The sequence below is a fragment of the Micromys minutus genome (genome assembly GCF_963924665.1).
Source record: "Micromys minutus genome assembly, chromosome: 2".
NCBI lineage: Eukaryota > Metazoa > Chordata > Mammalia > Rodentia > Muridae > Micromys > Micromys minutus.
In genome coordinates this window covers 66,852,876-66,867,978 of record NC_137971.1, presented here as the reverse complement: position 1 = coordinate 66,867,978, position 15,103 = coordinate 66,852,876, and the positions used below count along the sequence as shown (strand labels likewise).

Below are 15,103 nucleotides of genomic sequence, written 5' to 3'. Positions count from 1 at the left end.
AAAATTACAACAGGCAAAAACCACACTTGGCAAGAGAGCTTAGTGCCACCAATGTTCATGTTTCTAAGTTGGGATTATGAAAAGTTGTTTTTCTTTTCTTTTTGAATAACCTATATGTTAACAGCGGACACAGGAAAATGATGGCTCAGCTTACTTTGGCTCATCGCTGGGAGGCATCTGTCTCCCTGTTAGGAAGCAGCTTTGCACCAAGTGCAGGGGGCAAACTCACCTGGCAGTGGGCAGCCCAAGATCTCCATCCTCATGCAGATGTTGCCATTATCAAACCAGGACTGAGGGTTTATGCGAATGTAGCGGGCCACCATGGGGACTGGCAGCTCATTGAGCACAGGAATCTCCTTCTCACTGTTCCCTTCAAATATCTATTGACACTCAGGGGAAAGAAGCTTTTTAAGATCTTCATCCTCAAAGGTAAGACAGCCAGCAATTCACTCACTCCTTGGGGTCCTATCAAGCAGTACATATGCATGCTGGGAATCAAGGTAAAAAGGAAGAAATCACCCCTGCACTTTGCCCCAGGAAACCCCTGTATCTCAGTCTATTATGAGAGCAACAGAATGCTCTACAGCTTGAGCTTTGGAAAGGAAGTAGACCAGGCCAAGGATTTGGAGCAGGGAGAGGTTCTGTTTGGCCTGACAGAAAGCTCTTAGACTGGTAGGAATGAGGTAGAGTTGTCAGGTTAAAAACATTAGTGGAGAAGCCCAGCAGTGGGTTTCACAGGTAGAAAACCAGCTGGTTCTGTTCTGCTGTTCTGTTGAGAATAACAAAACTCTACAGTGGAGCTAATCATGCATGGTGGCTAGAAAAGTTGAGACTCTTTGTGGATTACAGCTGCAAGGGTCCCCAGCTGAAATGTGCTAACTTGTAAACTGGATCAGAGCCTCCATGCCAAAGGTACTTCCATTGAAATGTGTGGTGGTTTGAATGGAAATGGGCCCCATAACTTGCATGTGTGAATGCTTGGCTCATAGGGAGTGGTACTATTAAGGGGTGTGACCTTGTTGACAGAAGTGTGTCACTATGGGGGTGGGCTTTGAGGTCTCAGAAGCTTAGTCACCTCTCTTCTGCTGCCTGAGGATCAAGATGTAGAACTCTCAGCTCCTCCAGCATCGAGTCTGCCTACATGCCATCATGTTTCCCCACCATGACTATAATGGGTCAAACCTAAACTGTAAGCCAGCCCCAAATAAATGTTTTCCTTTATAAGAGTTGCCATGGTCATGGTGTCTCTTCACAGCAGTAAAAACCTAACTAAGACCGAATAAATAAAGAATTCTGTACCAACCCGAGCTATGAGCCACTTGAGATTGGGATTCAGAATATGAAAAGGAGAACCTCTTGGTTTATTTGAGTTTATACAGCCTGGGTAAACCTTCCCGTGGAAACACAAAGCCCCACGGCCTGGTACCAATGGCACAGGTAGAGAGGTGAGAGGGGACTCACCATGTCGCCAGATCCATTCTTCACAGTAACCCATGTGTGGCTGTCATTGCTCACCATGACTTTATAGGATGTCACCCAGTCACTCCTGTGAAAAGGAGAAAACATCACTGGAGTTACACGCTTTAAAATGTGTGGAAGTGAAAATGGGTATGCTTCCTCTAAGACTGGATCAAATCCTGATTCTCAGGGAGGTCCCGGAGGACAATATAAATTCCTTTTTGTCATTGCTCTTGGTTGCCCATTACAACTAGATAATAAAAAACATTTCATACAACACTAGTGATGAAGATACCACACACTTTAATTGCAGAACATAGAGAAACCAATCTTGAACCTACTGGGAAAGTTCCTCTGTGCTGGCTAGTTTTTATAGTGCCAGAAGGTGCTATCCATGTCACTGAGGGAAAAAGATCAGTGCTCTTACCCAGCACTGGCTCATGCATGCTAAAATACCAACTTGCTAGGCAAGATGTACCCTCCAATGTAGTAGTAGTGCAACTGTTTATGGGCTAACCACTGCTTTCTGATTGCATCTATGACCTCCTCTCTAGGACAGCACCCATGCCTGGTACTATAAACCATGTCCTATGTCCATAATTGGGAAAAAGCCTACTACTGTTGTTCCTTTAGGCAGCCATGCTGTCAGACAGCTTCCTAAATATTTATGCTTTGGCCTATTAGTTTGTGTTGCTCCCAACCATGGTCAGAGAAGTTCCCTTTTTCTTTTTTGAAATAGGTAAAGATTAATAGAGACTCATTCCTGGTCAGAGTGCTGAGAATCAGTCACTCTAAGTGTTCCAGCTGCCATGGTACATTTGTATCAACCAAGAGCAAGAAAAATGGGATGGAAGAACCAGAGAATGGGAAAGAGCTACAGTGTCTTCTGGACAGGGCATAGCTGCTGTACTCATGGGTTCACAGCTCCTGGCAAGATCAAACAGTCAAAATTCTAGCAAGGACAGAGGAAGGGCTCACGGGCCCCGCTTCCACCACCCTGTAGTCCAAACCATGCTAGAAGTCAGAATCCATCTAGCAATATCCCCCCCCAACCCCAGTAATCACACCACCAAGCATTCCAGGCTGGGGCCAGGAATATGAAACAAGACAGCAATAAGCAAGGCCTGTTGGGAAGCCCCTGAGTAACAGCTCACATCTGCCTGTAAAATTACCCTCACCCCAAACAGCAATCTGCCCTATAGTTCAACCATTTCCAACAGCAACTCCCTTTTGCCTGCTAACTGTTTCTCAAGCTGATAATGCCTACCCAAACTGGCAAAGCAGGTTAAGGAGGCAGGGCTCTGCCCTAGTGAGACAAAGGGAATAAATTTAGGAAACTCTCAGTTAAGGAACACAAACAGGATAATGGCAGAAAGGAAATTTAGTAAGTCCTCTAAAGAAGAAAGGCTGGGCCTATGGTCTGGTCCTGTAACCCCAGCTCCTCAAGAGGCTGAGTGCAGACGAGCCAAATGTTTCAGGTCAGCCTGGGCTCTTTAGTGAGTCCTTGCCCTAGATTAAAAAGTATCCAAAGCACTGGGATTGTGTGTGAGTCTGTGGTAGAGCACTTACCCAACAAGCACATTCTTGTTGGCAGAGGACACTACAACATGGTGTCCTAGCAGAGCCCCTGTCGTTCACCAGGAAAGCAAAAAACAATAGTCACTCCTGATAACCATGTACACATCCCATTCCCCCACCCTCAACCTCCCCCTCATATCACCCCCAACCTCCATCCCCACCTCTCACTCCCATGTTCAGCTTCTCATAGGGTTTGCCAATTTATTGCCTATATCTTTCTAAACTATATCAGACTCTGTCTGGCTCCACCAGCAGCAGCCCAGCCTTTTCCATCAGCCAGGACAGGAGTTGCCACATTGTCCTCTGGGATCTAAACTCCCCTCCTGCAACCTATGCTGGGAAGAGATGCTAACTTAGCTAGAGTCACATGACCAGGTTACCTCCTGCTTATCTGCTATTTTAACTATCAAGAATTCTTACAGTTATTTCATTATATGTCATTCTTATTTCAACTTACTTGCTGACTAATTAAATTTGCATACAGAGCATTTTAAAGGCTAAAGCCATATGGATTGACTCCCCCAGACCCTTCAGCCACTCTAACAGAAGTATCTCAGAGGGTACACAACTAACCTATACATGATCTATTCATCCAAGATCTGTTTTGAAGGCTAACAAGGAAGAGAGTGAGTTGAACAATGTTCAAGAGTGTGATGGAGTGCAATGACCAGAGAGTAGAGGGAAGAAAGAAGGAACTGCCTGGACCAGCCAAACTAAGGATGCACAGCAGGTGAGGAGAGAACACAGTCCTTACCTGACATAAATCCCTGCATATATTTTTCCTTTGTGCCAGGCACACCCATTATGATAAGCAGCCTCATGGGAGACTGGAGCTACAATATCCTGGTTTCCTGATCTCCTAATCCTCAGGAATGGCTTCATAAGCACAAAACTTCGATGGTTTATTTCGGCTTCCCTCAGAGCAATTATTCCACATCACAAAACAACCTTGACATCTGACCTTGACTCAAAGCTATGCAACCCAAGCAAAGAAGTGCTCGGGTCCGAGACCTCTAGACCACAGGAGGAGGCAAAGGCTGTGCTGGCCCTCCTGGGTTCTGGCACCTCACTCATTTAGAAATATAAAGTAACATGAAATAACCTGAATGACACTTGCTCCCCTTTTCTCCTATACAGCTTTCTTTCCAATCGATCAGGTTTTTAAAAGGAGGTGGACCACAGAGGAGGGGAGGAGGGGAGGAAGGGAGAAGGGGAGGAGGGAGTCAAAACACATTATAACCTTCTACTGCAGAGTCTTCCTGCAAGTCAGCAGGATTCTGGTCCTGGTAAGATAAACAAAGGTTCTATGTTACCACTGAGTTTGCAAGTAAGTAAATAAGAGAAATCTGCCGGATCTAGGGGATAAGAGCTGAAAGAAAAAAGTAAGCATTGTATAAATTAACGAGGTAACATTGTTTTTAGGGAAATTGTATAATGATAGGATGAAACATCAAAAACTAAGGATGTTGATCTTAAACCCCTCCCTCCACCCAAGGCTCTGGAAGGAAGTGAAAATATTTAAGAGGAATCTACTTGGCTCCCAGCAGAGGTGCCACAAAACTGTCTCTGTAGATGAGTCTTTCTCTTAGGGCCTTGGAGGTTTCTCTAGGTGACAGAGTCAGTAAGGATGATTCTAAAGCCCCATTAGTCACCTAGAAAATATTCTCCATGAGGTATCTGAATTAGAATGCAACAAATCTAGGCCCAGGAGAATTTGGATCTTGGGACTGTCATTTGCTAAATACAAATCCTCCTCAACTTCCAGTAGGGTTGTGTCCTATTGAAATCCACAATGAGTTGAATATACCATAAGCTGAAAGTATACACCAGCCTAACCTACTGAGCATCACACAACACACTATGGTCTTACAGTTACTCGAACATGTGTGATTGACAGGTATGGCTCACTCACTGCTGCAGCCAGCATGGTGACAGAGTGTCACACCACACATTGTCACTAGCCCATGAAAAAGCCAAAACCCAAAGTACAATTTCCTAGTGGATGAACCAATTCTAATGTGTTTATCTGCACATGACAGATACCTTCCTAAGCACTTTGCAAATATTAGCTCTTTTTTTTTTTCATGGCAGCCAAATGATACAGGTGTTATTATTCTGAACTACAGATGCACCAGAAGGTCAAGGTTATAGAACATTAGACTCAAAACTCAACAGTCTGGCTATAGAATTCCTATTTATAGCCACCTTTATACATGACATATTTTTTTAAACAAAGTATGAAATAAAAACACCAGAAGGAAACAGGTTAGTATAAAGTAAGCAACTAGATGTAAAGAACATGTACAGCTTTTACAAACAAATATGCCATTGAAATTAAATATTTAGATAAATTGAAAGTACTGAATAGAAACTGCCAAAGAGAAAATTAACAGTCATAAAGCTGAAAAGGTTAGTGACACACAGAATCAATAAAAAGAAGTCTACACTAAGAGATAAATCATTATAGTCCATTTTCAGTATAGCCTATTCATAGATCATGAATGAATTGTAGATAAGCAGGAGGCACCAGGACCATCTTTTCCCTACCTGCCAGTGGACACCTACAGGCACAGGTGATCTCAGTTGTCCTAGGATAAGAAATCTACAGACATTCCGTGACATGTATCAGAAAAGGGGGATCTCAAACCCTAAACTAAGCATTAGATATGGCATTGTGACCTGAACCAATAGGATGGAGAATTTGGGGAGGAGGAGGCAACACTGGACACCAGCAAGGTTGTACCTCCCTGAAGAACAGGGACAGAGAAATGAGACTAGGAATATAAAAACACAGCCATGAGCCAAATCCATGCACCAGCCATTTTTGCCTTTAGTCCAGGCTGGTGCTTGGCTTTTTATAAGACTAAAAGTAAATCTGTGTGACTTTTGCTACTCTGACTTTCTGAAAGTACTTTTATTATGAAATGAGTATCATTGTTCCCCACACAACCTACACCTAGTCAACCTGTAAAGTATCAAAGATCATATACGAGGGGTCAGGAAGTTAAAAAAATTACAAATGAATGGAAATAAATTGATAGCACATTGCTCAAGAACAGTATTAAAGCTGTGAGATTACTGTGTTCAATGGATTAAGAGAACAATATCAACATGAAAATCACATTTCAAGAACGAATATAAAATAAAGACATTCTTAGACAATAAAAGCAGGAGCTTGTGACTATCTCCTTTTACTTAAAAAAGAACATGAGAGAACATATGGTGAGTCAAGAAACAGAATAAAAAGGCTTAGAGAGATGACTCAGCCATTAAGAATTCATGCTGCTCTTACAGGGGACCTGAGTTCAGTTCCCAGAACCCACATCAAGTAGTTCACAACCACCTGTAACTCCAGCTCCAGTACTGCAGATGAGAATTTCAAATATCCAAAGACATACAAAAAAATTAACAGTGACCTCCGATAAAATTTTCTTTAATGGGAGGAGATTGAAAACACTGAGTGATCATCTCTATCCTTTTTGAGATATTTCTTCCATGTGATCACTGTCGTTGCAAGTATTTAAAATAGGGCTACCTTAGACAAAGACAAACATTCCAAAGATGGGCTCTTGACAAAAGCCATGACAATCGTAGTTGACTGGCCAACAGTGAACATTTGTCCTCAACTGGAACAAAACATTCTTCCCTGAGAATCCAGATTTTAGACCAAGGTAGCTTCTGTCCTGAGTCACAATCCTTGGGTACTCGTGAGAGGTCGAGTTGTGATCATGTACCTGGAGAGGCAGAGGCTCTCTCTCTAAGGAGAGAAGAGTGAGAGAAAAACTCACAGGAGAGATACACTCAGGCATTCCAGCAGAAAAGCCAGCTGCCCCCCTCTCTCCCAGCCTTTAGGTCCTCTGCATACTTAATGTACTTCAAAAAGGGAATTCTATATCCAGCTAAGGAAATCCTACTAGTAATTTAACCAGAGGCCCAGCAATCAGCTGATGTGGAACTTGCTAAGCTCCAGTGAGGCTCGGGCCTCTGGTCCCACATGGGCAAAGCAGCCAAGCTATTATCAACAGTATCGAGTCTGATTAGAGTCCTAAAGAGGTAGAAAAACACAGAGAAAGCCAGAATGGGAACAGGTTCGCTACACCTTGTAGCTTAAACTAAGAACTTACTATAAGGGTGGCAATCTCCTGTCCAGCTGATGTCCTTAGAAGCTGGTGAGAAGCAAGAGTAAGGATGGAGTTGTTAGGCTGCCCCCGGCCCGGTCCAAACATGCACAACGTACTGACGAACATCAACCAAGGCAGCAATCCCCCCACTGAAGCTTGGGGTAAAGGTGCAAATTAGGAAGTGGAAGTTGCTGCCGTTAAAGTGGGAATGTTTTGGGAGAACCCAGAAACTCAGAAGAGCCTGGTCTCTCATTCTCTTCTGAGTATTTCACTGTGCTTTCTGGAAGGTCTCAGTGCTGTCTGAGAGCAGGCCACAGTGCTCTAATCCAGAGCTGCTTGGAAGATCAGAGGAAATGTGCACACTTGCCTCAACTCTGGGGCTAAGGGCATGGGAGACAAACTTACCCTTACAAATTCTTATATTCACATTTTTGTATGAAAGAACAAACTGGAACATACATGTGTGGATCATGGTGTTATAAGAAGTGGAGTATTAGTCCTTCCAAGTGATCCCAAATGTAACTTTCTGATCAGAATTATAAGCCTTTGAGTGCAAGCCTGTAATATGGCTGGAACAAGCATGGCCATGGCTCTGCACATGCTCAGATCTTCTAGAACCAGAGTTAACATGTAGTTCTGCTGTGCCTGCTTGTGAATATCCAACTTAGGATTTCTACTTGTTTGTTACGACCTATGAAAACCGAATATGTTCCCCACAGCTACTGTAACAATTACCCCCAGACACAGAAGCTTAAAACAGGAACGATCTATCTCAGAGCTCTTAAGAAGAGATTAGAGTCCTACTACAGCTGCACCGAAGTCATGTATCTCCTTGAGCCCTCTCTACTCTCCATCCGTTTCTGTCCCAGCTTCCACCAGCTTTCTGAATCCATTGGTAGGTGGCTCCTCCTCACTTAAAACCAGCAACATAGTATCTCTCAGACCTTGGTCAGTAAATAGGTACAACTCTCTCTGTTCATAGCTGAAAAGGACTTTTTCACCAAACTCATAGGATAAAATGGGGTTCAGCTGGATAACTCTGGTTGCCCTCTTTACTCATGATCCCTAAATTAGTTTCCTCACGAAAATCCCTTTTGTCACATAAGGTAAACTCTGATAGTTAGTATTGCCTTTCAACTTGATGGGCTCTCAGATCACCTTGAAAACTACCCTCTAGGCATGTCTGAGAGGAAGTTTCTAGGTTGAAGTAACTGAAGTGGGAAAGCTGGCCTTGACTCTAAGTGATTTCTTTCATTAGCTGTGGTTCCGGACTGAATAAAAAGCAGCATGCAGCTTTCTTCTCTCTGCTTCCTCACTGCGGATGCTGCCTCACACTCCTGTATCCATACCTTCCCCACCAAGTTGCAGATGCTCTGAAACTTCAGACCATAAGAAACCCTCAGATCCTTCCAGAGCTTCTATCGGGCACTCATCACAGAAAAGACAAAAGTAACTAACACAGCAACATATCCCAGATTCTGAGGACTAGCGTGTGGTTTTCTGCTACAGGGGAGGGGGAGATCTGTTGCTACAGGACCTTCACTCCAACCCTGGCTCCTCTCGCCGTCACACCAGAGCCTTCTGTCTCCTGGCATAGGCCTGAGTTTCTGATTTGTCTTGCCAGCCTGGCCATGATAGGATAAAACAATAGTTCCCTAAATCCAGTTATTAAGTAGAAAGCTTAAGTCTCGGCTAAGAAACCACAGCCAGGGAAAACTAGGTCACCCCACCCTCCCCACCCTGTCCCATCCCCAACCTCTCTCTTAAAGAGAACATCAGAGTTCAAGTAAACACTGCAAAAATCCATCCTCACCTGACAAATCAGGGCCTGCCTTCATGATCCACTTACTGTGATTAAAATTTCCTGGTATTTCTCAAAACAGTTGGCTTTCACACAGTCAGAAGCTGGGTTCCTGGAAGAGGCATGGTCTATTTTTTACCCAGAGTCAGCCCAACTGGCAAGAACCAACAGGTCATAATGTCAGACACTGGAGACTTCTGAAAACTCTTTCAAGTTCAAGCCCAAGGCTCAGTACGCTCTTCTGCTGACCACGAGAGTACATTCCCATACTGTGCAGGCAGAACGTAGGCTTCCTCCATGACAGTAGGAGTGTGGGCAGGGGCTGCCGACTGCATTCAACTGGAAAGAGACCCTACCTATATACACAGCAAAGGTGCTCTGCTGGGGATGGGAGGTGGGTGCTTCTGTCCCTCAGGGGACAACTGATGACATCTAGAGACTGGAGTGAGTGTAGAGGGTGGGAAGGGTGCAACACCTGAGGGGTGGGGCACCTGGTGAATAGGGGACAAGGATGCCACTAAACCTGCTAAATGTGTAGGAGAGCTTTCTATAGCACAGAATGACCTGTCCCAGTCTAAGCAAGTTAGATAATGAGGTGGAATTCTCCACTAGATCTGTTCAAAACTATTTTAAGGCCAGGGAAGATGTCAGCACCAATTTATCAGTAAAGAAACTAAGGCACAAAATTGTCAGGGGCCATGACATTCTGAATACCAGCGTGATTATTGGATACTACAGGCTTCGTCAAGATGTTCCTGTACTTTTACCTAAAAGAACAGGCAGGAAATAAAAACAGGCGAGAGCCAATGCAGTTTGTAGAATGTGGCTCAGTTATTAACAGACATGCATGGCCAATGGCTGCTCGGAACATAGTGTATTTTTTTAAATAATATTTGGAGACAATTTATTTTCAAAAGCATTGGACATCCATGTGCATTAACATGTTTTGCATGTTTACCAGAAACTGTTGTGTTTCTTCTTTTCCTTTGAAATGGGGCTTTATGTAACCAAACTGGCTTAGAATTCACTATGCAGCTGGGGATGGCAGACTTTTCAATCCTCCTGCCTCCACCTCCTTAGTGCTGGGTTAGAGGCATTCATTGCTGTTCATTCAACTCCAAAGTTGTTTTTCAGAGTGTGAACTGCAGCTCAGAGCTTGCCGATGTGATGGAAAAAGCCACATTTGTTGACACCAGATCAAATACTTGTCCATATGGGGGGAGGGAGCCAAGCCCTAGGCCAGTGGCCCTCAAATCAAGTCCACTTGACACCACAGAGGCCATGACATCCTAAATAGCGGAATGGATACTTGATAATACAAGACAATCCTGTACATTTACCTAATTTACCTGTGAGACCAGAGTCTAGTGGAGGGCAGGGACCACGTCATTAATTATTCAATCAGGAATTGAGATGCTGTTGTGATGCTGTTCAAAGGACAAGCTATGGAAGACTTGAAAGTGGGAAATGCCATAAGGATGCTTTCTGGAAGGGCAGTATTTGAGCTGAGATATGACGGACAAACAGAGTGACTGAGGGGAAACTGCCTGGCAATTTCATATTTAGGCCAGAAAGAAAGATATTAATGCAAGAAATCTGATACATACATACATACATACATACATACATACATATATACACACAAGAAATGTGATACATACATACACATACATACAAAAAATCTGATAGAAATACATACTTACATGTAAGAAATCTGATATATACATGCATACATACATACCTACATACAAGAATCTGATAGATACATACACACACACATATATATACAAGAAATGTGATACATACGTACACATACATACAAAAAATCTGATACATAATACATACTTACATATAAGAAATCTGATATATTCATGCATACACACATACCTACCTACAAGAATCTGATACATACATACATACACACAAACATATATACATACATACAAAAAATCTGATACCTACATACATACATACATACATACATACATACATACATAAATACATACAAGAAATCTGATACATACATACATACATACACACATACATATATAAAAGAAATCTGATACACACATACATACATTCATACAGTTAGGTTTAATTGGCAAGTTGAAAATCTAGAATCATCTGGAAAATTCTCAACAATTTGACTGGTCTGTCATAACAATGAGAAACTAATTTTATCATGCTAACTTAGGTAGAGAGACTTGCCCATTGTGGTTGGTTCCATTCCTTAGGCAGGAAATCCCGAACTTTATAAGAGCAAGGGGCGTGTGTGTGTGTGTGAGAGAGAGCGAGCTAAGCACAAGCATGCAAGGGTTAAGTTATTGCCCCTTCCCCTTTACTAAGGATGCTTCAGGTTCCTGACCCCTTGACATCCAGGTACAGTATCTAAGACAAAACATGGCCATGGTCCCAAAAACTGTGCTGAGGAAGTAAGATGAAAAGGCGTGCAAGAACAAATGTCTTCAGTCACTCACTGTAAAGCTTCGGAAAGGCTGCAGGGGGGATTTTAAAGTTCTGGGAGATATGAGGGGAAGTTTTCTTCTAGAAAAGTGAAATCTGCTAAAATTAATTGTAGTAATGACTGCAAGGTTGCACAAATGTATAAAATCCCACAGAACTGCACATGTCAAATGAGTGAGCTGTGTGGTAGGGAATTACATGTCAGTAAAGATGCCGGCAGCTCGTAGAGAGAGTCCTTTCCCAGGTGCCCATTCCGATCAGCAGAAACACATTTCATTCCAGGAGCTCAAAACATCTCCCACACTCCATGTCCAGGAGACATGCAACACCAAAACAAAGGAGAAAACAGAGACATGCTGTCTAACACGGAGCATAAGTCAAGAAGAAAAGAAAGCTCTAAGCAGAAAGAGAAAAGTCAAGAGCCATGCCTGACAAGAGGGACTTGGGGGTGACTGACAGGAAAACTAAAGCAGCTCAAAGGCCAGTGTGGGCCAGATGGTCCCAGGAGGAAGATGAAAGAGTGAGTTGTTGGCATATATTGTGTGTCTGTGTGTTTCTGTATGTGTGTCCATGTGTGTGAGTGTATGTGTATATGTGTATGTGCATGTGTATCTGTGTATGTGTGTATGTGCATATGTGTGTATGTGTGTGAGTATGTGTGAGTATGTGTAAGTGTGTGAGTATGTGTGTGTATGTGTGTGCGTGTATGTGTGTATGTATGTGTGTGTGTGTGTACATCTGATGTATGTACAACATGTCAGAAAAGATCTGTGAGTCCATCACAAAGCTTTGGCATAAATGAGGCTATGACAGCATATTTCTATAACTCTAGCACTAGGTGAGAGTATAAAGAGAGAGGTAGTTCCGGGGTAACTGGCTAGCCAGTCACTCTAGCTTAAATCACAAGCTCTGGGTTCACGGAGAGATTTTTGTCTTAAAAAATGAATAAAGTAAGATGGAAGACAGTAGGTAAAGACACTCTAAGTCAACATATGTTCTCTGCACAGACACACATGCATACACACACGTGTGGATGCAAGAAACAAATAGACAAAAATTAGAAAGAAATGGAAAGGAAGGAAGGAAGGAAGGATGGATGGATGGATGGATGGATGGAAGGGAGAGAACAAGGACAAGAACTCTCTGCCAAGCAGTTGGCAGCAGTTGCCCAAGTGTCCGGGAAATGAGGACCTAAAATGGGGACTATTTCTAAGATCAGAGATGTTTCTTGGCTGCTTGAGTAATGGAATGATGCATTAATTGAAAATAACCCCTACATCCCCCTCTTTCACATTTCCATCTCATGTCTGGCATTTTCAGTTTTTCTTTTCATTCCAAGACCATTTCTTCAGGCACAAGCAATAAGAACCAGGGCCAAGTCTGTATCTTGCTTATAAATTCAGCACAGGACCGAAGAGCAGAACTTCTTTTCCCTCCTCCTTTAAGAGTCCACTTTATTTTTTTTCCTGTAATGCTCCAGAGAGAAGGCTGATGGAATTTTCTTAGTCGCACCGGAAAGCATGGGCCTTACCCTTCCACAGCCCGCCTAAGCTCTGAAGGCACTGCCAGCCAAAAGGTAGCTGGCAGCGCTGATGCTGTGTTTTTATAGAGACTTGAAAAAAAAAAAAAAAAAAAAAAAAAAAAAAAAAAAAAAAAAAAAAGAGGGATCTGCAGGCCATTTGAGAAAAAAGAAAAACAGTAACTTCCTGTGCAACTTAGTGAAGGTTTTTAACTTTCAAAACTGCTTGGGGAAAACCCACGGACTCGCCCATTTTTCAGCCTGGTTCAAAGCTGGCACAGCATGAAAAGGTCCCCCTAGAAAGCAACCACTTGGTCAACACTGGACGCTTCCTGCTAAGCACGCAAGGAAGCTGGTATCCAGGGAGTGAAATCCACACTCTGATGGTTGTCTGTCCTCAAGTCACGCTGCAAAGCTGAGGGGGAACTTGTAGGCCTTAGTAGGCTTCTGCAAAGTTCAAGGGCCCCTAAGGCTAGAAAAAAATGGGATCAAACTGGGGTTCGATTATGCTAATCATGACATCTCTAGAAGGCACAGTGTCTGTAGTGAGGTTTACAAATGTTAACCTCTGGGATATTGTAAGGTACAGCGTTAACAGCACTTACTAGGACAGTAGCTCAGTATATACTATTTTCCCCAGATTGTTCTGTAATAAAACATGTGACTGGGACAGAGGACCTGGTTTTGCTTCCCAGTACACACCTGCTAGTTCACAGCTGCATATAACTCTTACGGGAATCTGACACCATCTTCTGTATGCATACCTACAGATTAGTTACAGTGCACATAAACTAACTATAGGAACACACATACATACATACATAAAAATTATCACTCAATCTTAAAAAAATGGCATCATCTAGATGCAAATGTCACATAGGTATTCAACTGGCTGCCATTTTACAGTCTCAGTGAAGAGACCCAGGACAAAGAAGCCTTTCCATTTCCTGTTTTAAAATCTCCTTTGCTAACAAATGAAAATGATTACAACTATTAGAAAACTTGCAGAGATGGATACAGATTTTGGGGGACAAAACTAGACTGTGGGTGGGATTCAGCAGTATAACATTTGCTTAACATGTATAGGGACCTAGGTTCAATTCTCAGACCATTACACATAAACCCCCCCCCCACACACACACACACAGAGAGAGAGAGAGAGAGAGAGAGAGAGAGAGAGAGGGGGAAGGAGGGAGGGAGGGAGGGAGGGAGGGAGGGAGAGACAGAAAGACAAAGACAGAGAGACAAAGACAGAAAGAACCGAGAAATAGACAGACACAGACTTAGACATAGACACAGACACAAGAGAAACTGTCATCTTTTAGACCAAAATCATACCTTGGCAATTCATAATAGATTTCATAATAAGGAGAATCCACTGGCCAGATTTTGTATAGGTTTCTCACTAAAGGCTCTGGACATACTATGTGTGTTTATCAGAGGAAAGAGGTAAACATAGTGTATATGTGCTTATCAAAGAAAAAAAGCTGGACATACTGTGTATGTGTGTGTGTGTGTGTGTGTGTGTGTGTGTGTGTGTGTGTGTGTACCTTTACACACATGCTCATCAAAGAAGGGAATAGACATACTATATTCGTGTAAATTGGAGGAAAGAGGGGCATGGTAAAAAAAAATCCCTAATAAGGTCAAAGTCATCATGATTCAGTCACAGCAGCTTAGAGGCACATCAATGTCAGCCTCATTGCTTTGGCAGTCAAATGAGGTCCATGATAACTCAGTAAAATACGACAAAAAAAATAAAAACAAAAAATTTAGCTATTTAATGTGAATCTAACAGGAAATAGGACTCATTTGCTTGAACATGACAAAACTTAGGTGAAGATAATTAAATACCTTTAGTGGAAAAACAGTGTGTGATCCTGTGTTAAAAGATTCAACACAAAGACATCAACCTTCAGAAAATTAATACACAGGTTTAACACAATGTCTGTGAAAATTGCAGTAAGATATAAGCAAGATTATCATATAAACAAGATTTTGTAGATATAAACAAGATCATTATAAAATTAATATACAAAAGCAAAATATCTAAATAAGCTCTAAAAATTTTGAAATCAAATAAAGTGGGACAAATTGGTCTACTCAACTACAAACATTATATAATTGCAGAAATCATTATTATTGTTCTTGAGTTTAACCCCT

General features: G+C 42.4%; 1 protein-coding gene across 2 annotated transcripts in view; it reads right to left on the bottom strand.

The window, feature by feature from the left end:
* Positions 1-15,103, bottom strand: part of CPXM2 (carboxypeptidase X, M14 family member 2) — a gene marked incomplete at its 5' end in the record, with an annotated part of 109,555 nt that overhangs the window by 39,110 nt on the left and 55,342 nt on the right. For both annotated transcript variants that reach the window (XM_080913298.1, XM_080913299.1), the window contains 2 exons: positions 230-380; positions 1,462-1,546. In XM_080913298.1, coding sequence (XP_080769424.1) covers positions 230-380; positions 1,462-1,546 — 236 coding nt within the window. The remainder of the gene's footprint in view (positions 1-229; positions 381-1,461; positions 1,547-15,103) is intronic.